Genomic DNA, 23144 nt, shown 5'->3' with positions numbered 1-23144 from the left:
TCTGAATAGTGTGGGGGTGCCTCAGTTTCCCCTAGGCAGTTCTTAGGTATCTAGGTGGTGGGATAAGGGTGTATAATCATTGCAGAGCCCTAGAGGGCAGGTGTGTGCAGGAGTCTGGACACAGAGAATGGCCAACACCCTGTTTCCTGGCAACTGATGGCCTGGGCCCTGCAAGGTGAGAGCTAAAGGTTGGAGAACAAAGGAATCTGGTGACTTTCTGGGTCGGAAAAGGGACAAAGCCCAGAGGAGGAGGGGCTGGAGGGGGAGTCAGTTTGGGGTTGGCTGGGGACGTGGAGTGAAGTGCGGACATGGTTGTCTGGCTCACTGGCCCCAAAATGGACCCAGCTGAGGGGTCCTGTTCTCTGCACCCACAAGCTCTGTTTTATACCATGTTCCTGTCGTCTAGTAAATCTTCTGTTTTACTGGCTGGCTGAGAGTCACATCTGGCTGCAAAGTTGGGGTGCAGGACCCTCTGGCTTCCCCAGGACCCCGCCTGGGCGGACTCGCTGTGGGAAGCGCACAGAAGGGCAGAGGATGCTGAATGCTCAGAGGTCAGGCCCAGGAAGGTGGAAGCTGTGTGTCCCACAGACAGGCTGCTCACAGAAAGGAGACTTCCCCAGAGTCCTGACTGGCTTTGTAGGGAGCAGTTCCAGAGCATCGCCCGGGGACTCTGTGACACCCCCAGATCCCTTTCTGCAGTATTTCTTCCTAGGCAGTCATTGTCCATTTTTTATGCGTGCAACTGATCGTTCTGGATACATCTGATTATTTGGGTATATCTCACTTAAATCATTTCCCTGTCATTGCAGGGGCCTTGGGCACTGGAGCACCTCGGTCCCTTCTATTCTCTGCCTCTGGCATATAATAGTCTAGTCTCCTGAGGGCTGCAATACTTTGGTCTAATGATGGTTGTTGGGTGCTGGGTGGTGTTGGTGGCCTGTGATATGCAGGAGGTCAGACTAGATGATCCAGTGGCCCCTTCTGGCCTTAAACTCTATGACTTTATGACTCTAAAGTGCTTCGTGGTTTGCACAATGAAAAATGCTTTGCTAATCACTTCCTACCAAATTCTCCCTACAGGGGAATCTAATGAAAAAGAAAACATCCCAGACAACAAAATGCACTTTCCCCTCTAAAGAGCTCCAAATCCTGCCACACAGAGACAGAAAGAAAACTCATGATCCTGCCACCCACCTGGGTCTCTCTGCACATATCCATGGCCAACGATGAAGATCACAGAAGCACCGCAGACACCTTTCTCTTCCGCTCCTGCCTTGCTCCAATTCCTGTCTTGGCATCTTACGGCTTTTGACTTTCCCTGCTCGGGATGACCACAGATATCCACCATTCCTATTTTTGAACAAATAAAGAGATATTTTTATAGTTGTTACTTACCGTTGTTATTTTTCTGGTCCATTTAGCGCTTAGGGGAAAGGCAGACCCTGGAGAGTGAGTCCTGTGTGTACGCCCAGAGAGAATACAGCCTGGCAGCAGCAGGGAAAATTTCTGCTCCACCACGCCTCAGGCCTGCCCTTGAGGGCCATCAATCATGGGAAAGGGGAGTTCAGCGCTTGTGGCCTGTTCAGTGCCTCAGCCTGATTGCAAGTAGGGGGGAAATAGAGACGTGGACTCCTGTTTTGCTAGGAAGCAGGCCCCGCTGTACTCATTTCACAGCAAATGACTTCCCAGTGGGAACAGCTCTCAGTCCCCAACTGCTGTATGGGAGATTTGAAACACTGGAATAAGTGCCCTTGTGGTAAAGGGCCCTTTATCTCATTGCCTACTCCAGCCAGCTAACCAGTCTCCCAGCTTGGAGTTACATTAGAGGCTGGTGATGTACAGGCGAATGGGTCGTATCCCATTTGCTGCTCCCTCAACCAGCCCTTCCAACCTGTAGGTAGATTGGTACGCAATAGGGGAAAAGCCCCATAGCCCATTCCCCCTCCCCTCCAAGCATACCAGTCCCCCCAACCTGGGGCTGGGTTAAAACTAGTGCCCTAGAGTTGAAGAGCCCCATCTCCCAATCCCCATATCTCCTAGATGTTGCAGGGACTGGCGGGGTCAGGCTGGCTTTCAGAGGCAGGAATGGAACCCAGAGTTTTTATATTACACTCACCTAGGCAGTTGAGCTCTGAACACAATACAAGTGTGTATATTTTTTTTCCCAGACAACTTACCTATTTTACGTTTCGTCGCCTCAGATTTTGTTGTGGTGGTTCACATGGTTGCTAAATCAAGCCACTGAGTTGCATTTTGTTTTGCATACAGTGAGGTTCATGGTCAGGGTGTGAGTGTCACAGTCATGGGATGGCTGGGGAGAAAGCTCTGTCCAACAAAGCCACAAGTCTCATCTTTGAGGCTGAGTCGTGACTCCCTCTAACCACTGGACCCCATTCCCCTGACACAGCCAGGGGTAGAAGCCAGGAGTCCTGACTCCCAACTCCCTCCCTTCCCAGCCCCCTGCTGTTATTACTGCACCCTGCTCCCCTCCAGACCCTATGCTTTACACTACTGTGTGGGTCTAGTGCTTCTGGCATACAGATATCCCCCTCAGAAACACCCCAATATACAACCTTGGGAGACCTCATGATAGGAATCTTGAGTGGCCCTCGATATCTCCGCTCAGAGACTCCAGTGCCTCCATCAAAGACCACCCCAATACCCACATGAGGGCTTCCTGAAAGCTCTCCTCAGGGACCTCCTAGCCCTACTAAGGACCCCCAACAATCCTCCATGGATCCCTAATATCTGCTTCAGAGACCCCCCTCAAAAGCTCCCTGAGTGCCCAACCCCTCAAAGATGCCCCCAATATCCCCAGTGAGGGACCCCCAATATTCCCCCATGTATTGCTTACATCAGCTGTTGCTGCCTTTCAGAAACTGTCCCAAAATGCACCACACTGACAGTATAATAGAGACAAGTGCTCCTGGTGAGGGCGCACACCGCAGACACACGGAGCATAGTGTGGTCATGCAAAAGTGATGTAATTACTGCAGTGGCTGCATGTCGACGTAACTTAGGTCACCATAATTTTGTGCTGTAGACACACCCTTAGTAACTCCACCTCCATGAGAGGCATAGAGTCAATGTCAATGTAGTTAGGTTGACACGGTGTCAATGTAGACACTGCATTGCTTACACCAACTGTTGCTGCCTTTCAGAAGCCGTCCCACAATGCCCCCCCCCCCCGACAGTTTAATCAATACAAGAGCTCCTAGTGAGGACGCGTACTGCCGACACAAGAAGCAAAAAGTAGATACACACAAACGATGTAATTACTGCGGAATGTTAGGCAGGGATTCAAAAAAGAACTAGACAGATTCATGGAGGATAGGTCCATCAATGGCTATTAGCCAGGATGGGCAGGGATGGTGTCCCTAGCCTCTGTTTCCCAGAAGCTGGGAATGAGCGACAGGGGATGGATCACTTGATGATTCCCTGTTCTGTTCATTCCCTCTGGGGCACCTGGCCCTGGCCACTGTCGGAAGACAGGATACTGGCTAGATGGACTTTTGGTCTGACCCCATAGGGCTGTTCTTAGGTTCTTATCATAGAATCATAGAGGATTAGGGTTGGAAGAGACCTCAGGAGGTCATCTAGTCCAACCCCCTGCTCAAAGCAGGACCAACACCCACTAAATCATCCCAGCCAAGGCTTTGTCAAGCCCGGCCTTAAAAACCTCTAAGGATGGAGATTCTACCACCTCCCTAGGTAACCCATGCCAGTGCTTCCCCATCCTCCTACTGAATATTCTCCTGTTCATGTCTACATTACCACTCATGTTAGCAAAACGTATGTCACGCAGGAGTGTGAAAAAACCTACACCCCCGAGCGACGCACATTTCGCCAGCATAAGAGGTAGTGAGCACAATGCAATACTGGCAGGAGAGCTTCTCCCGCAGACATAGCTAATGCGGATCGTAGGGGGTGGTTTAATTATGTGGCTAGGAGCACCCTCTCCCGCCGGCTACAGGGTAGATCTTGCAGCAGTGTAGACACAGCCTTAAATTAAGCTGACTTAATTTTGTAGTATAGGTAGGGTGCCCAGACAGCAAAGATGAAAAATCGGGACAGGGCTGGGGGGGTAACAGCCACCTAGATGAGGCAAAAAGAACGAGGAGTACTTGTGGCACCTCAGAGACTAACAAATTTATTTGGGCATAAGCTTTCGTGGGCTAAAACCCACTTCATCAGATGTATGAGGTGGAACATACAATAGATAGATAGACAGAGAACATGAAAAGATGGGGGTTGCCATACCAACTTTAAGAGACTAATCAATTAAGGTGGACTATTATCAGCAGGAGAAAAAAAACCCCACTTTTGTAGTCATAATCAGGATGGCCCATTTCAAACAGCTGACAACAAGGTGTGAAAAGAAAAGGAGGACTTGCGGCACCTTAGAGACTCACAAATTTATTAGAGCATAAGCTTTCGTGAGCTACAGCTCACTTCATCGGATGCATTTTCAGCTCATGAAAGCTTATGCTCAAATAAATTTGTGAGTCTCTAAGGTGCCGCAAGTCCTCCTTTTCTTCTTCCTGGGGAAACAGTTTTCAGGGTGGGTATTGACAGGTTTCAGAGTATTTTCTACCGAATGCATCCGATGCAGTGGGTTGTCGCTCACGAAAGCTTAGGTTCTAATAAATTTGTGAATCTCTAAGGTGCCGCAAGTCCTCCTTTTCTTCTTCCTGGGGAAACAGTTTTCAGGGTGGGTATTGACAGGTTTCAGAGTATTTTCTACCAAATGCATCCGATGCAGTGAGCTGTCGCTCACGAAAGCTTAGGCTCTAATAAATTTGTGAGTCTCTAAGGTGCCGCAAGTCCTCCTTTTCTTCTTCCTGGGGAAACAGTTTTCAGGGTGGGTATTGACAGGTTTCAGAGTATTTTCTACCGAATGCATCCGATGCAGTGGGTTGTCGCTCACGAAAGCTTAGGCTCTAATAAATTTGTGAATCTCTAAGGTGCCGCAAGTCCTCCTTTTCTTCTTCCTGGGGAAACAGTTTTCAGGGTGGGTAATGACAGGTTTCAGAGTATTTTCTACCGAATGCATCCGATGCAGTGGGTTGTCGCTCACGAAAGCTTAGGCTCTAATAAATTTGTGAGTCTCTAAGGTGCCGCAAGTCCTCCTTTCTTCTTCCTGGGGAAACAGTTTTCAGGGTGGGTATTGACAGGTTTCAGAGTATTTTCTACCGAATGCATCCGATGCAGTGGGTTGTCGCTCACGAAAGCTTAGGCTCTAATAAATTTGTGAGTCTCTAAGGTGCCGCAAGTCCTCCTTTTCTTCTTCCTGGGGAAACAGTTTTCAGGGTGGGTATTGACAGGTTTCAGAGTATTTTCTACCGAATGCATCCGATGCAGTGAGCTGTCGCTCACGAAAGCTTAGGCTCTAATAAATTTGTGAATCTCTAAGGTGCCGCAAGTCCTCCTTTTCTTCTTCCTGGGGAAACAGTTTTCAGGGTGGGTAATGACAGGTTTCAGAGTATTTTCTACCGAATGCATCCGATGCAGTGAGCTGTCGCTCACGAAAGCTTAGGCTCTAATAAATTTGTGAGTCTCTAAGGTGCCGCAAGTCCTCCTTTTCTTCTTCCTGGGGAAACAGTTTTCAGGGTGGGTATTGACAGGTTTCAGAGTATTTTCTACCGAATGCATCCGATGCAGTGGGTTGTCGCTCACGAAAGCTTAGGCTCTAATAAATTTGTGAGTCTCTAAGGTGCCGCAAGTCCTCCTTTTCTTCTTCCTGGGGAAACAGTTTTCAGGGTGGGTATTGACAGGTTTCAGAGTATTTTCTACCGAATGCATCCGATGCAGTGAGCTGTCGCTCACGAAAGCTTAGGCTCTAATAAATTTGTGAGTCTCTAAGGTGCCGCAAGTCCTCCTGTCCTTCGTGCGTGTAATGACCGCGCCACTCCCAGGCTTCATTGGAGCCTGACGGAAGGGGGTCCAGTTTGCCAATGATGCCAGTTCCGCGGCTTCTCCTTGGAGCCTGCGTTTGAGGGGTTGCGGCCGCAGCACAGCCGCGATCGGGGCTCTCGCTGAGCGCCCCGCGGGGCGTGTCCAGCGCTGGCCGCCGGGGGGGTTGAAGGGTCGGGGGCCTGCCGGCAGATTTGGGCCCCTTTGTGCTTTGGCGCAGCGACTGCGCGCGCCGGCCAAGGCGGGCGGCGGAGGGGCCCCGGCGGGCGGCGCGGGCAGAGGCGGCCGGGGACGGCGCAGCTCCGCGGCAAGGAGGGAAAGCCGGGCGCCGGGGGGGGGGCAGGCGCGGCCGCAGCCGCAGCCTCGGCCCGCGTTGTGTCCGGGACCCGCCCCGGCCCCGACGAAACCCGCAGAGCGCGGGGGGGGGGGCCGGGCCCGCCCGGGAACCCTGGGGCCGGGGAACGTTCCCGGGGAGGCCTTTCCTGGGGCACCAGCGGCGCCGAGCCCGGTCCCCGGGGCGGGGCTGAGCGGCGGCTGCGGGCGCCCGGGTGAGAGACGCCTTGGCCCCGGGCGGGGAGGGCTGGGCGCGCGCGCGCGTGTCTGTCTCCCCGGCGCGCGCCCCCTCCCCCCCCGCTCTCCGTCCCCTCCCCCCGGCCGGCCCCGCGCCCCCTTGGAGCGGCGGGTGGAGGGGCAGCGGCGGCGCGAGGCTTTTCGCTCCCCGGGGGGCGGGGCGGGGGCAGGAGGCGGCGGCGGCGGCGGCGGCGGGGGGGGGCAGAGTTTATGCCGGGCTGTCTGTGAGGCCGCAGAACCCTCTGTGTCCGCCTGTCCCTCCCCCCCTTCCTCTGTCCCCAGGTCCTAGTGCGTCTGTCTGTCTGTCACCGTGCACCCCCCCTTCCCCCTCCAGCCCCCTACACACCCCGCAGGCCCTCTCTCTCTCCCTCGCCCCCCCTCGCTCCATACTACCCCCCATCTTCATACACCCCCTCTCCATATAGCTCCATACATCTCACGCTTTGCCCCCCACAAACCCCTTCTCCCATACACCCCCCCTCTCTCTATATATCCCCATACATCTCACCTCAGCCCCCCACAAACCCCTTCTCCCATACACCCCCCTCTCTCTATATAGCTCCATACATCTCACCTCAGCCCCCCACAAACCCCTTCTCCCATACACCCTCCTCTCTCTATATAGCTCCATACATCTCACGCTTTGCCCCCCACAAACCCCTTCTCCCATACACCCCCCATATATAGCTCCATACATCTCATGCGTTGCCCCCCACAAACCCCTTCTCCCATACACCCCCCCATATATAGCTCCATACATCTCACCTCGGCCCCCCACAAACCCCTTCTCCCATACACCCCCCTCTCTCTATATATCCCCATACATCTCACCTCAGCCCCCCACAAACCCCTTCTCCCATACACCCTCCTCTCTCTATATATCCCCATACATCTCACCTCAGCCCCCCACAAACCCCTTCTCCCATACACCCCCCTCTCTCTATATATCCCCATACATCTCACCTCAGCCCCCCACAAACCCCTTCTCCCATACACCCTCCTCTCTCTATATAGCTCCATACATCTCACGCTTTGCCCCCCACAAACCCCTTCTCCCATACACCCCCCCATATATAGCTCCATACATCTCATGCTTTGCCCCCCACAAACCCCTTCTCCCATACACCCTCCTCTCTCTATATATCCCCATACATCTCACCTCAGCCCCCCACAAACCCCTTCTCCCATACACCCCCCTCTCTCTATATATCCCCATACATCTCACCTCAGCCCCCCACAAACCCCTTCTCCCATACACCCTCCTCTCTCTATATATCCCCATACATCTCACCTCAGCCCCCCACAAACCCCTTCTCCCATACACCCTCCTCTCTCTATATAGCTCCATACATCTCACGCTTTGCCCCCCACAAACCCCTTCTCCCATACACCCCCCCATATATAGCTCCATACATCTCATGCTTTGCCCCCCACAAACCCCTTCTCCCATACACCCCCCTCTCTCTATATATCCCCATACATCTCACCTCAGCCCCCCACAAACCCCTTCTCCCATACACCCCCCTCTCTCTATATATCCCCATACATCTCACCTCAGCCCCCCACAAACCCCTTCTCCCATACACCCTCCTCTCTCTATATAGCTCCATACATCTCACCTCAGCCCCCCACAAACCCCTTCTCCCATACACCCTCCTCTCTCTATATAGCTCCATACATCTCACGCTTTGCCCCCCACAAACCCCTTCTCCCATACACCCCCCCATATATAGCTCCATACATCTCACCTCGGCCCCCCACAAACCCCTTCTCCCATACACCCCCCATATATAGCCCCATACATCTCACCTTGGCCCCCCACAAACCCCTTCTCCCATACACCCCCCCATAGCTCCATACATCTCACGCTTTGCCCCCCACAAACCTCTTCTCCCATACACCTCTCTCTCTCTCTATATATAGCTCCATACATCTCACGCTCTGCCCCCCAAGCCCCTTCTCCCATACACTCCCCCCTATATAGCTCCATACATCTCACATTCTGCCCCCACAAACCCCTTCTCCCACACACCCCTCTATATATATATAGCTCCATACATCTCACGCTCTGCCCCCCACAAACCCCTTCTCCCGTACAACCTTCTCTCTCTCTCTCTCTCTATATATAGCTCCATACATCTCACGCTTTGCCCCCCACAAACTCCTTCTCCCATACACACACACCCCTCTCTATATATAGCTCCATACATCTCACTCTCTGACCCCCACAAACCACTTTCTCCCATACACCCCTCTCTATGCCCATACACATCTCTCTCTTTCTACCTCGCTCCATATCCATCCCCAGATCTTATTATGCTGGGCTATCTCTGTATCCTATCCCAACGCCAGAGTCTAGCTCCTCTGACTTGAAAAACACGGTTCATTTGACCCAGAATCAATAAAGGAAGGTAAATCTGATACGTGAAATTGAAATGAATTCGGCAATTTCTGTGGTGGCGAACAAGAAAATTGGTTGGATATTTGAAGGCTAGTCACACAATGAAAAACAAAGAGTGGGCAATCATTTTTTTTCCACTAATTGATCGGGGATAAATTAGCCAGCTAGTTTTGTTAGTGAATTATTATTATCATCACCATTATTTGCATTACAGTAACATCTAGAAGCCTCAACTGAGAATGTGGCACCATGGTACAGGACACTGTACATGCATATAGTAAAAGAACTTACTGTCTAAAGCCTAGCCTACATACAGATTTTGTACTGATGTAACTATTGTGGTTTGCAGTGTGATTTTTTTTTTTAACTGAAATAATTATATCCGTATACCCTCTAGGGTAAATGAAGTTATACCAGTATTAAAGTCCTTATTCTGGTAGAGCTTGTTTCCTTTCCTGTACAGCTTTCGATGGATATGGATTTCACCTATTTTCTTCTCCACAAGCAGGACTTCCAATCCTCGAACATCCTGTGATCTCCTAGGATGGAGCAAGAGGAAGAGCCGTGCATCCTGGATCTCCAGGGCTCCGAAGAAAGGGAGACCCAGAGAGAGAGACACACAGGTGAGGAATGAGTGACATTGGCTCAGAGACTGTCCAGGAGTGAAGAGGAAAGCTGGGATCCCAGCAAAGCCACTGGGTGCCTCCCCGGTACTGTTTTTTTCTCATCTCATCTCACTCAGTATATCCAAGCAGGTGTCCTAGCTTCCTGGCACTCACAGCATAGGCCCCTGTATATTACTTTGCCATGACATCCATGCATTGACACAAAATCATGCTTCTGGTTCCAATTTTTTTTTTCACTCGTATAGTTGCAAAGAAATTCTTAAAAACAAACCCCGTTGTACTGATGCGGTGATGTCTACCTGACCCTGTCAACAACGTGAAACAACTGTGTGTTTGTGTATTGCCCCATTCGTTACAAAGGGGCATTGACTCTGAAACCGAACAATGGCAATTTAACTATTCAGACTGTTCACCGTTTCACTGCTGATCATTTTAACAGAAACATCCAGCTAGTGTTCTTATTCCACTGTACCTGACTCTCCAAAAGCTGCAGCTGCCTTTACCCACCTACCATAGCCTGCAATCTTACTTCCCACACTGAAAAAAGTGGAATTAAACAAACAACTCAGGGGGATTAGATTATTTATTTTCATAGCTAATGCATTTTTTTAAAAAGTCCTTTTAAAATTAATGAAATTAAGAAAATAAATAATGAATTTTGCATGCACTGGAGCACATGGAGAAGCCTGAGCAGGGCTGAGCCGTGTGGTCTGAGCAGTTCCCTGGGATTGGTGGCAAACGCCGTGGCCAGGGGTTTGTTTGGCTAGCTTTGTGAGAGAGAGGTGGAAAGCCAGCTGACAGGGAGAGAAGAAGTTATATGCATGACACTGAACGGACTAGAGGAGCAGACTTGGAAGTAGTGAGCAAGGAAAGTGCCTACTGTTGTTTGTTTTCAGGGAAACAAAACTTTGTGTGTATTCTTTGTAAACAAAGTGGATTGAACTAAAGAATATACCTGACTCATATGATCAATTTCTTCTCCTAATGGAAACAACCTGGCAAAACCTTGAATATTGTCTATCTGGTCAGGCCAAAGGGGCCACACAGGTGTAAATGGATGAATTTTCCAGGAGAGAAATTGTGAGTTGTATTCCTGTAAAACCAAGATGGAACAGATAATGGAGGTGCTTGCAGAAATCAAAAATGTCTAGAAGGAATTAAAACAAGACCTAAAACAGGAGCTAGAGACTTCTCAAAAGAAATCGAAGCAACATCTAGAGGTTTCCCAGAAAGGACTGAGAAATGACCTGCATTAGAAGATAGTATCTTTGCTGGTACAGCCATTACAACGTGTTTGAGCAGATTTCAAAGCCCAGCTACCAAACATCCACTCCGGACTGGCAAGACAGATCAGTTAGGTGACCAGCAAACTGACTATCATAAACCAAAAGGTTTTCCAGGAAATAGAGGAGACCAAGGAAGTTACGGCCAGCTTGGAACATGCTAACAGAGATGAACTACAGCAAGGACTTGAGTGGTCCAGCTCTGATGGTGCGGCAGAACTTACCCCAGAGAAGAGCCTGAGTTATCCAGATTTGATACAAGCCCTTGGTAAGCGGTTTGGGGCTAGCCATCCATCTGAGCCAGCCAGGGCATAGCTAAGGGCTAGAAGAAGAGGGAAAGAAGAAACTCCACCTGAACTGGCAGAGGACTTGCAGAGATTTGTGTGCCTGGCTTACCCAGATACCAGTGAGGCCTTCCAGGATACATTAGCAATGGACAGATGTATAGATGTTCAGCTGGACTTGGACTTGCAGATCAAGATCAGCAAAAGGAGGCCAAGGACGCTCAGAGAGGCTGTGGAATTTGCCATAGAATTTGAATCTTTCCTTGCAGCAGACCAGGAAGCAGCCATAGAGCGGAAGATGGAAGATGCTTCCCATGAGCTTTGAAAGTACAGCTGTGTGTCTAATGTGCCTGCTGGAACAGAGGATTCTAATCTGGTTCATGACATTTTTGAGTGATTGGAAAAGTTGTTTAATCCAGTTTGTACACCAATGGAAATTGGTAATACTGCAAAAATGAAGGGTTTAATACTGCAAAATTGAAGAGTAGCAGTTCATTTAAATGCTTGAATTTTTGAAAAAAAATTATCCACAAAAAGAAGCGTTATAAATTTAAGGCAAGACGGAACTAGCGTCCCAAGCACATCGTGAAAGTCCATCATCCAAACTGGGAAACGGGAAGCACCAAGATGAAGGGGCAATGCTTGGAACTACAAGGATCAGCTCCAGAGTGTTTGCTAAGATTTGGGCAGTTAAGCAACAATAATGGGAGTATGAACGTGTGATATAATCCTATTACATATTCATATGAATATGTAATAAGATCTGTGAAATGCATAAGAATAATGGACACTGGCTCAAAGATAACAGTTGTTAGACCAAACGTGTTAACCATGTTACGGAATAGAGGATCCAAAACTGAACCAGCTACGTGGTCCCAAATGGAGACAGAGACTGGGGAACATGCACTAGTCCAAAAGTAGGGAAAATTGGGTTTGAAAACTGGACCTTGGGAATTTAAGCAAGAAGTGAATAGCCAATAGAGTGAATAATCTGTCAGTTGGTTTGGATTTCATTATGGCTAACTACTATAATAAATACCAGGAAAGCTGTCGTACAAATTCATTTTGTAGAAATTCCCTTGAAAGATGTGGCCCAGGTGAAACAAATTGTTTGTAAGCAACTGGTTTGCTGTGAGCAAATTGTCCTACCTTGAGGGGGTGGAAACCATAATAACACCTACATGTGGTGGTAGCTTTCCAGCAAGGGGAAGATAGGGAGTAGTGAGACCTGCTTTGAGACCCAGGGGGAATTCTAGCTGCTGTAGTTCTTGTTTCAGGGTAGCAACCGTGTTAGACTGTAAATTTGTTAGTCTCTACAGTGCCACAAGTACTCCTTTTCTTTTTGTAGTTCTTGTGGAACTGAAGCAGGAATGGATCTCTGTTCATTTGCTGAATGTTTCAGACAAACAGCAAATAGTACAAAAAGGGACCCACGGTGTCAAAATGAGAACATGTAGATCGAGTAAATGCTAGTATAGGTAGAAAGGGGTGAAGGTGAGTTCCCAGAGGCTATGTCTACACTACCGTGGTAAGTCTACCTACACTATGCAACTCCAGCTACGTCCCTTAGGTCAAGTTACCATGGGGTCTACACTGCGGGGAGTCAACAGGAGAAAATCTCCCATCGTTACTGGGGTAGAGTACAGAAATCGACTGGAGAGCGATCTGCAGTCGATTTGGTGGGTCTTTACTAGACCTGCTAAATCGACAGCTGGTGGATCGATCTTGTTGATCCTGGCTCAAGTGTAGACCTTCCCAGAGTTTCTGTTGACCTTGTTCCAATGCAGTGCTGTACATTTTAATGACTAGCAGCAGAATGGTCTAAGAGACTTTCTGGTTAGGAATCAAATTGTTCTGATTCTATAAAGATATAGATTGTACTGCCTTGGTCCACCACAAGATTGACATTTAACAGCCCCTAACCACTTACCAGAAGCAAAAAGGGAAGAGGTTTTAAAAGCCACTGAAGAAATGTATCAGGAAGATATAACTGAGCCTTCAACCACTTCTTGGGCCTCACCAATAATGCTGGTTAAGAAATAAACACGGCAACACCAGATTCTATGTGGACTATAGAAAACCACTTTAAAGGATTCATTAAATAGATGATACCTTGGATGCTCTGGTTTTCCACAATGATTCTTAAAAGTGGCTGTTGGCAAGTGGAAGTAGGAATGGAATTCACAGCAGGCCAAGGCCTGGGGCAATTTAAAGTGATGGCTTTCAGTGCCCATCTAGATTGATCCCAGGTAGGAGCCTGTCCCATCCTTTCCTTAAGTGACATTGGAGCAGAATTCACAGTCTGCAGGGATGGATTTGAGTCCTGGTTTCCACGCTTACTACTGTGGTTTAATTCTCTTCTTCTCTTGGCAGGTGACAGGGCGGCAACTGAGGAGGAGGAGAATCCTAAGCAGGAAGTGGAGCCGTGTGGGACAGTCCCGGGGCTTGTTCCAGCCTGCCAGAGCCAGGGTGGACCAGGGAGGTTGCGTGTGAACCCTCCGAAGATGAGGCGTCGCCGGTCTGCCCACCGTGAGAGGGGTTTCATCAACCTGCTGGGCATTCTGGAGCCCCGGCGCCCGGCAGATAAGCCCTACCGGTGCACGGAGTGCGAGAAGAGCTTCAGCCAGAGCTCGAATCTCATCGAGCACCAGCGGATCCACACGGGCGAACGCCCCTTCACCTGCAGTGAGTGCGAGAAGAGCTTCAGCCGCAGCTCCACTCTCATTGAGCACCAGCGCACCCACACGGGCGAGAAGCCCTACACCTGCCCTGAGTGCCAACGCAGCTTCAGCCGCAGCTCCACCCTGACCGAGCACCAGCGCACCCACACCGGGGAGACCCCTTTCCACTGCCCCGAGTGTGGCAAGAGCTTCAGCCGCACCTCCAACCTGGTGAAGCACCTGCGCACCCACACGGGCGAGAAGCCCTACGGCTGCAGGGAGTGCGGCAAGCGCTTCAGCCTCAGCTCCAATCTCATCAAGCACGAGCGCACCCACACCGGCGAGAAGCCCTTCGCCTGCGGGGAGTGCGGCAAGCGCTTCAAGAAGAAGACCCACTTGGTGTCCCACCACCGCACCCACACCGGGGAACGGCCCTACGAGTGCACGGAGTGCGGCAAGCGCTTCAGCCAGAGCTCCACCCTCATCGAGCACCAGCGCATCCACACTGGCGAGAAGCCTTTCCGCTGCCCCGACTGCGGGAAGTGCTTCTGCGTCAGCTCCAACCTCATCAAGCACCAGCGCATCCACACCGGGGAGAAACCCTATGGCTGCAGCGCCTGTGGGAAGAGCTTCCGCTACAAGCCCCAGTTCACCCGCCACCAGAAGCTGCATCAGGGGGAGGGAGAGGAGCCAGTGGCTGTCCTGACCCTGGGGCCGTGGGCTGCGGCAGCCCCACTCATACAGATCACGGAGACTGTTTAAAGCAGGCAAGCGCCCACGCCGGGGATGAGGGGGATCAGGGACTATAGCCAGCGTGTGGTTGAGCTCTGTTGGGCCGAGCGCAGAGCTGGAATTGACGTGTGTTTCTCTAAGCTGTTCGGCCCAGCTCTGTTTCACTTGCAGCTGGAGTTTCTCTGATTCCTGTTTTAAGAATATGGGAATTCCTGATGGGCGCGTCTAGCTCAGCATTCTACCCCCAACACTCCCTGCCACTCCAGTGCAGACCAACGTGGTATTCCTCCTCCTGCTTCCCTACATCTAACCCTGTATCCCCACTCCTTGCTATTCCACATCAGGCTAATGGGCCCATCTAACCTGATAATGCCCCCTTCCCTGCTTCTCCAGATCAGATCAATAGATCTGTCTAGTCCCGTATCATCCCCTTTTCCCAGTGGATCAGAATAACTGAAAGTTTCCCATTCAGCTCCCTGCTGCCCCAGGTCAGCCCAATGGGACTGTCTAACCCAATATCCCCCCTACTCCCTGCCATGTTGGGTCAGACTAATGGACGCATCTAGCCCAATATTTCCCACACCCGTCACTGTGGCACCAGTTCAGACTAATGGTCCATCTGGTCCAGTATCCTACCTCCAAGAGTGGCCAATGCTAGATGCTGCAAAGGAAATGTTGAACGCACTTCACTGTGCTGTGTACCACTGAGGGAGAAAGTAGATCCTTCCAGACTGCAGCTGGCTCTCGGCTTCCATGATGGATCATGAGGGTCAAATGTCCTTGACGTTTCAGTGTTTATCCTGTCCAGTGTCACTGCAGGTGCTAACCTTATTCCTACAAACATCAAATCCGTTTTTTTTTTTATGATTTAGTGAGATACTTTCCTTCATAATATCCTGCTGCAGGGAATTCCACAGGTTAACAATGTCACTTTCTATTGCCATTCCCTGGCAATACAGCGGAGGAAATCCCACAAAGCAGGGTAAGACCATTGGAAGGCTGTTGTTTCTTAGGTCTTGACTACAATTAGTTTGCGGCAAGCGGGGTGTCAGTCCACTCTGTGCTAGCCAGCCACAGACTAGCTGTCCCTGTGGACCCTACTGACACGTATTAACAGTTCATTAATGCACTTTGATCTAGTCCAATTTCAAAGAAGACTTTCTGCCAACATTTAGTCTGCAGCAGGCTAGTGTGGAGTCGATTCACAACTCAGCTTGCCACAAACTAAATGTTTGTGTAGACAAACCCTTAGACTGTGAACAGCAAGTCCTAAAGCTGGCAGCCCCAGCTCTTGCAGGATCTGGACTGGCATTTGAGGCCTCATGCTACTGCAAAAGGAGCAAATGTCTGGAAGATCAGAGCTTGAGTGGGGAAAAAATCCGTGAAATGGACATTCTAGTTATTGCAAAAGGTGAGGACCTTGCATAGGTAGCATGGCCTGAAGCCATCACCATTTGATGTTGTCGGAGTCCCTTACATGGAACCAGTCGATTGGGTCTCGGTCTTATTCTTAGCGGGGTGGGTGTGTCTGCCACAAAATCATATACATTGGCACTTAACCGCTCCCTTGTTGGCAGTAAGGCTAAAGACTGAAAAGGGGCCGAACTCACCTTTGCCCCTTACAGAGGTGGTATTGCAATATGAGGCGCAAGGGAATTGTGTGTTCCTGTGCTACCCATTCGGGGGGATATGCCAAGAGCTTCGGTCTGGTGCCCTCCATTTCGTCCTGTTTCATCCAAACATGGGGCTGGAGCAGGATGTGGCCATGGCTCAAAAAGCTGCGGGGAGCGAGGCAGAGGGCGGAAGGAGCGTTTCAGATTCCAGTTTGGACTGGGATCCCCAGGAGCTCAGGAGAGGCCAGAAGACTCACTGCTTCTTCTGGGAAATTGGATGCAGTGATGTGTTAGGACAAGTGTCCTCTTGTCTTCTAGACATGGGCCACTGGGGGAAATAAACCATCTTCCTGTCTCAGATGGTTAGACTAGATGACCCTTGTGGTCTCTTCCAACCCTGGGGTTCTATGATTCTAATTTTTTTTTTTTTTTGGACAAACCCACAGGCACCTGCCAAGATGGAGCAAATATAAAGGTTTTTGCCTGTACACTGCACTGGTTCTGTGTCCCACCGGGCTAAGAACTTGGTGCATGACTAGGCAGAGGATGCTGATGCCGTGTGAGAGCCAAGGGAGCCTGTGAACTATGGGGAGATGGATTTGCACGTCTCTCTAGTTTCCTTTTTTTTTTTTTTTTTTTTTTACTGTAAAGCTTGGAAATTAATCTCTATTTGAATGGGGGGAAGGGTTGTAGTGGGGAGTGCCTGAATGTTGAGGTCACCTATTGGCTCTCTTAGCTGTCTTCCTAGATCTTCAGCCTGCAGGTCACTATTGCAAATCAGCCTAAGACAGTTGCAGTTAGGATGCCAGTGACCCCTGTATGAAACAAGTTTGTTGAGCCTCAGTCTGCTTCCCAGTGGGCGAGCATTCACATCCCTTAATCATCAGCACTAATACTTAGCCCCAGCAGAAAGGCTGAGGACTGAATGGATCACCGGGACTAAGCTCCTTTCTCTTTCTCCCCTCTTCCACCCTTCTTCCCCCCCCCCCCAAGAAATCCCTTCAGGCAGGGCTGAACCCGTTCTGGGAGTACACAGAGGATCCAATCTCCAGGGCAGGGTGAGGCACAGTGGGAGGGGCACAAGGTGTGTGTAGTGGGCAAGCTCCATCTCCCACTTCCCAGGCTCCTATGAACGTGCCTAGAGAATCCAATCTCCCAGGGCACCTTTACCTGGGATTAAATTCACACCCAAATATAAACTCAATATTATTTTTAATAAAGCAAAATGTAAACTAGGGATAATTCAAAGAGGTTGCTTCCGACAAGAGTTAGCCCTGTGATTCTGGAGTGATGGTCGCAGAGGTAGGTAGGTAGGTAGATAGACAGGAGGTGACTCTTAGTGTAGGCTTTATTGTATATGGTTTCAAACCCCTGTATTAAGAGGGATTACTATATTAGACTCTTCATGGTTATAAAGACAATGTTCTTAGGCACTTGATTGTGGTGTTACATTGCCATATAGACTACTTCTCATGTGTTTTAACAGCCCTACTTTGAGATAATGTTAGAGCTGAGATTTTAATTCTTGCACAGAAGCCAGGTTTACATTCAAAGCAAAGCTTTTGATCCTGAATATTAACTCTACTCATTATGAATAGACACTAGAATAGGGTCCTTCCGTTAACATGTTGAAAAGAGAGGTGGTCTGAGCAGAGGACTGGATGTCATGATTCCTGGGTTCTGATCGCAGCTTGATGAGAGGTGTGGGATCTAGAGGTTACAGTGTGGGGAGGAGGGAGAATTGGAAATCAGGATCCCTGGATTCTGTTCCCGGCTTTCGGAGTGGTGTGGTGACTAGAATTGGAAGGGTGAGGGAAAGATGGGAATTCAGGCCCCTCAGATTCTATTTCCAGCTCTGGGAAGGAAATAGAGTCTGGTGGTTAGAGCTAGGTGGTAGCAGGATAAAGATTCCTATGTTGTATTTCCAGTTCTGTTACTGACCTGCAGTGTGACTTCAGAGGACTTATCTCAACTAAGTTATTCCTGATTTACACTCGTGTAAGTGAGAGCAGTATCAGACGCGGAGACCTTGAGATTTGATCCATGCAATGCACAGTTCTTTATATTTCATTCTCAAATCACAGGAACATCCAGTTCCTCACTAAATATTCTGGGTAGTACAGTCCAACATGCATTTCCTAAACTAAAGAGTACTGTAAATAGACCTACCATTAGAGGATATTCCAAACACTACATGGACAAATTGCTACATTACTTAGGGTCCATAGGCAGTGACGCAAATGGCAACCTGATATTGAAGCGGGGAAACATCGCATATCCATTGTGGTAATGATTTAGCACATAGTATCATTTAGCAGAATGCCATGAGAAATGACCCAGTGTTGAATGATTATGTAATAAAGGATCATATTGTTTAATTTGATAATAGGGAGCTCTTACCGGACCACATCAGTCTGGGTCATTCTGTCCAGTTCTGTTTTGTAAATTTAAATGTAACAGATTTTCTTTTTGTGAATTTTAATGTAAACTATGCTGACTTCTTGTTGGCTAGCCAGATTGCACATGCAGTACTGCCAACCCTAAGTGTTCAAAGTCCGTGAATCAGTGTCCTCCCTCCCCCCATCCTCCAAAAGATGGGCTTTAAAAATCATGACTTTTTTAAAACATGAAACATTTGTGGTTCGTTTTCTTTGCTTTCTTTGAACCTTTAGAGGCCGCCTTTTCACACTTTTCTCTGTAACCGCAAGGGCTAGAAACTTATTTTTTTGGAATGAAACCTGAGATTTTTCACATAGTCAGTTGGGTTCAGGAGTTGAGATGCTAAAATAAGTATTGTGAGACTTGTGATAAAATCACAAGAGATGACAACACTACATACATGAAACATCCACTATATGAATCTAAAACCAGTCTAACTCCAGAACCACTTCAGATGCTTATGATAACAACACAGGACATTTAGCTTTAACTGTCAATACTACTAGGGCTAATCTCTCTGTGCCTCGGCCATTGTAGGACTTCTGTGTCAGAGATGCTCTTGATTCATTAAATCAAATGTTACTGTGTCGTTTTGTTTTGGCAGACATAACTCAGGTTCTCTGCTCTTGTGTCTGGTTGTTTTGTACTGACTGTATTCCTGCTTAACTCCTACTGTTTTCTTTCTTTCTTGTAAAACATCAGTAGACTGTCACCGAAAATAAATGTGAAAGTCCCTGAAATGTCAGCTTTGTCTTGCAGTGTGTTGTGAAAGTGGTGCACTCTGGGAGGGGAGTGGTGCCTAGTGATTAGAGCTGGGGTGGGCCTGGGAGTCTGGAGACCTGGGTTCTGTTCTCAGCTCTGGGAGGGGAGCGGGCTCTGGTGGGTTAGAGGTGGGGGGGCTGGGAGCCAGGACTCCTGGGTTCTCGTCCCAGCTCTGGGAGGGGAGCGGGCTCCGGTGGGTTAGAGGCGGGGGCTAGGAGCCAGGACTCCTGGGTTCTCGTCCCAGCTCTGGGAGGGGAGCGGGCTCCGGTGGGTTAGAGGCGGGGGCTAGGAGCCAGGACTCCTGGGTTCTCGTCCCAGCTCTGGGAGGGGAGCGGGCTCCGGTGGGTTAGAGGCGGGGGCTAGGAGCCAGGACTCCTGGGTTCTCGTCCCAGCTCTGGGAGGGGAGCGGGCTCCGGTGGGTTAGAGGCGGGGGGGCTGGGAGCCAGGACTCCTGGGTTCTCGTCCCAGCTCTGGGAGGGGAGCGGGCTCCGGTGGGTTAGAGGCGGGGGCTAGGAGCCAGGACTCCTGGGTTCTCGTCCCAGCTCTGGGAGGGGAGCGGGCTCTGGTGGGTTAGAGGCGGGGGGGCTGGGAGCCAGGATTCCTGGGTTCTCGTCCCAGCTCTGGGAGGGGAGCGGGCTCTGGTGGGTTAGAGGCGGGGGGGGGGGGCTGGGAGCCAGGACTCCTGGGTTCTCGTCCCAGCTCTGGGAGGGGAGCGGGCTCTGGTGGGTTAGAGGCGGGGGGGGCTGGGAGCCAGGACTCCTGGGTTCTCTCCCAGCTCTAGGAGGGGGGTAGGGGCTCACAACTAAAGAAATGGGGGGCTTGGATACATGATTTCCCCTGCCAGCTTTGGGAGCTGGTGATCAGGGGCAAATCATGCCGCCAAGGGGTAACAGGGAGGAGGGAACACGGGGGGGGGGAGAATGGTGCATGCTGGGATACCAGCTGACTATGGGGCAACAGCTCATCTTTATTAATAACCGTGTATCCTGCAGGAACCAAAACCCAGAGGCCCTCCAGGCCTGTCTCCTAGCAACAGCTGCTCTCCCCCCCCCGCCCGCTTTCCCCTTCGTCACGTGACCCTGGGGCTATGACATCATCACTGGGTTCCCCCTGGAACGCTGGGCTGAGCCGATGGGCGGTTCGCTGCAGGGAGCCCCGGCTGGAGCCTTGACTCGCCTGCGGAGCGGGATTCCCGGAGCCTGCCCCGGTCGCCCCCATGGAGCGCGGGGCTGAGCCGCGTGGCCCGGCTCGGCGGGGCTCTGCGGAAAGGGAGAGTCCAGGTGATGAATCAGTGACACCGGCTCACAGCGTCCGGCGGGGGAAGGAAAAAGCTGGGACCCCAGCAAGGCTTCCGCCGCCCCCTTTTTGTCTGGCTCAGGACCTTAGGGTAGGCTCCTGCCTGTCCTGAGGACCCCCGCCCCGCCCCCCGAGCTCAGATGGGATATTGGGGCAGAACCAGCCTCTCCTATGGGGAAAGGTCTATCAAGGATTTGGTCCCTGTTGATCAAGCTCTTTTACCCCTTTGCCACCCCCTTTCTTCCTGGTGCAGGGTAGGAATTCCTTTCCCCAGCCATTGAGCAGGTGATGTAGATCATTCTTGAATCAAGCAATCCCCGATGATGATGATGATTTATTAGGTGTATTACGATAGCCCCTATGAGCCCAGTCATGGATCAGGGTGTGCCCCCTCCCACCCCCCGTGCTAGGTGCAGTACATTGTGTATTACAGTAGTGCTTAGGAACCATTGTGCTGGATGCTGTAAAGACACAGAGCAAACTGAGTACCTGCCCCAAAGAGCTGACAATCCAAGCGCTTTGCTAGCTGTCAGAAGACATAATCACAGTGGTCCCTTCTATCCTGATAATCTGTTAATCCTTCTTCTGGCAGGTGTCGGGACAGCAAGTACAGCAGAGCCACATGGGACGTCCCCCAATGTCTGTGTCCCGGGACAACAGCAGAGAGACCCTCCGAGGAGGAGACGGATTAAACACGCTTGCACCGAGCCGGGCTTCATCAACCTTCTTGGCATCCTGGAACCTCCCAGCTCCGCCCGGCGGACAGCAGACAAGCCCTACCGCTGCACGGAGTGCGAGAAGAGCTTCGGCCAGAGCTCAGTGCTGATCGAGCACATGCGGATCCACACGGGCGAACGCCCCTTCGTCTGCGGCCAGTGTGGCAAGCGCTTCAGCCAGAGCTCCACGCTGCTGGGCCACCAGCGCACTCACACGGGCGAGAAGCCTTTCACCTGTCCCGAGTGCCAGCGCAGCTTCAGCCGCAGCTCCGCCCTGACCGAGCACCAGCGCACCCACACCGGGGAGACCCCGTTCCACTGCCCCGAGTGTGGCAAGCGCTTCAGCCGCACCTCCAACCTGGTGAAGCACCTGCGCACCCACACGGGCGAGAAACCTTACGGCTGCAGGGAGTGCGGCAAGCGCTTCAGCCTCAGCTCCAACCTCATCAAGCACGAGCGCACCCACACCGGGGAGAAGCCCTTCACCTGCGGGGAGTGCGGCAAGCGCTTCAAGAAGAAGACCCACCTGGTGTCCCACCACCGCACCCACACCGGGGAACGGCCCTACGAGTGCACGGAGTGCGGCAAGCGCTTCAGCCAGAGCTCCACCCTCATCGAGCACCAGCGCATCCACACTGGCGAGAAGCCTTTCCGCTGCCCTGACTGCGGGCGCGGCTTCTACGTCAACTCGAAGCTGGTCAAACACCGGCGCATCCACACCGGGGAGAAGCCCTACGGCTGCAGCGCCTGTGGGAAGAGCTTCCGCTACAAACAGCAATTCACCCGCCACCAGCAGCTGCATCAGGGGGAGGAGCCGGTGGCCGTCCTGACCCTGGGTGGGGTCAACGTCCTCCTGACTTAGAATACGGAAATTCCTCGGGCCTCCTGTTTTGGAGCACGGGAATTCCTCCTCTTGATTTCCTGCAGTTCCGGGAGTGGGATCTGGGGCGGGGAGGCTGAGAGTCAGGATGCCGGATTCAGTCCATGGCTCTGAAAGGGGAGTGGAATTTAGTGGTTAGAACAGGTGGGGCAGGACTCCTGGGTTCTCTTCCTGGATCTGGGAGGGGATTGAGTTCTGGGGGTAGAGCAGGTGGGCTGGTATTCAGGACTCGGATTCTACCCAGAGCTCTTGGGGAGGGGAGGTCTAGTGGGTTAGCGCAGGGGGGCCAAGAGTCAGCACTAATGATTCCGTTCCCAGCTGTGGTTGTGTATTTGGGAATTTGTGTGGGGGAAGGAGGTTCGAGTAGCTGAGAACTGATGTTATGGTGAGCCTTGGTTTAAGCTACCAGGAGATCACCAGAGCTAACCTCCAACTTAGTGGTTCAAATCTAGCTGAGGCAAGGTGCTCCCAGCCTAAGAGATACTAATTCAGTGTGTTGGAACCTTTCCCACAGCAAGACTGCCCTGGGATTCCCCTCCCATCTACGCCATGGTGGTCACGCACCTGTTCATGACTCCCCTGGTTGGGTCAGAGCTCCCAGGCTGGGAGTCTACACACTAGTTATGGTCACACTAGATGAAAGATCTTTAGAGTAGGTTTCACTTTATACAACAGAGAATGCTTCCATTATAGCAACTAACAGACTGTAGACTCTAAACAGTTCCAAAGGCAGTGTTCTCGGTCTCTTGGCTACGTTATATCGGTTTGTATGCGCTAGTTGTGTGTTTGTGTGTATTGGTAAAATACCAACCCTGCACTGATAGGGTGCTAAGGTTGAGACATATAAATAGTTGCAGGGAGGTCGGGGGGAGGGGGGGATTAAAGTCTAAACTTCCCTCCTCAGTATTAACCTCATTGCACCAAGTCATTGTAACAGGGTCCATCCAGCAGACGAGAGGAGGAGTCTAA

At 51.0% G+C, this 23144-nt stretch overlaps 1 protein-coding gene across 1 annotated transcript; it reads left to right on the top strand.

Moving 5' to 3' along the window:
* Positions 1-1417: 1417 nt before the first annotated feature.
* On the top strand, positions 1418-22157 carry LOC119856569 (zinc finger protein 271-like). Its single transcript, XM_043516096.1, has 4 exons — positions 1418-1605; positions 9390-9507; positions 13448-14497; positions 21172-22157. The coding sequence occupies exons 2-4, from the start codon at positions 9429-9431 to the stop codon at positions 22155-22157; spliced, it is 2115 nt and encodes a 704-aa protein (XP_043372031.1). The 5' UTR covers positions 1418-1605; positions 9390-9428.
* Positions 22158-23144: the final 987 nt, after the last annotated feature.

This window comes from Dermochelys coriacea, chromosome 6 (assembly GCF_009764565.3).
Source record: "Dermochelys coriacea isolate rDerCor1 chromosome 6, rDerCor1.pri.v4, whole genome shotgun sequence".
NCBI classification, from domain to species: Eukaryota; Metazoa; Chordata; order Testudines; family Dermochelyidae; genus Dermochelys; species Dermochelys coriacea.
The sequence above is the reverse complement of the archived record's forward strand: the minus strand, read 5'-3'. Positions and strand labels throughout refer to the sequence as shown.

What these genes read in the sequence shown, in the direction of transcription:
- LOC119856569 (XM_043516096.1), top strand. Translation starts at nt 9,429, where the DNA reads ATGGAGCAAGAGGAAGAGCCGTGCATCCTGGATCTCCAGGGCTCCGAA. An exon ending in CCAGAGAGAGAGACACACAG is followed by an intron (nt 9,508 to 13,447) that starts GTGAGGAATGAG and finishes TTCTTCTCTTGG; the next exon opens with CAGGTGACAGGGCGGCAACT. An exon ending in ACAGATCACGGAGACTGTTT is followed by an intron (nt 14,498 to 21,171) that starts AAAGCAGGCAAG and finishes TTCTTCTGGCAG; the next exon opens with GTGTCGGGACAGCAAGTACA.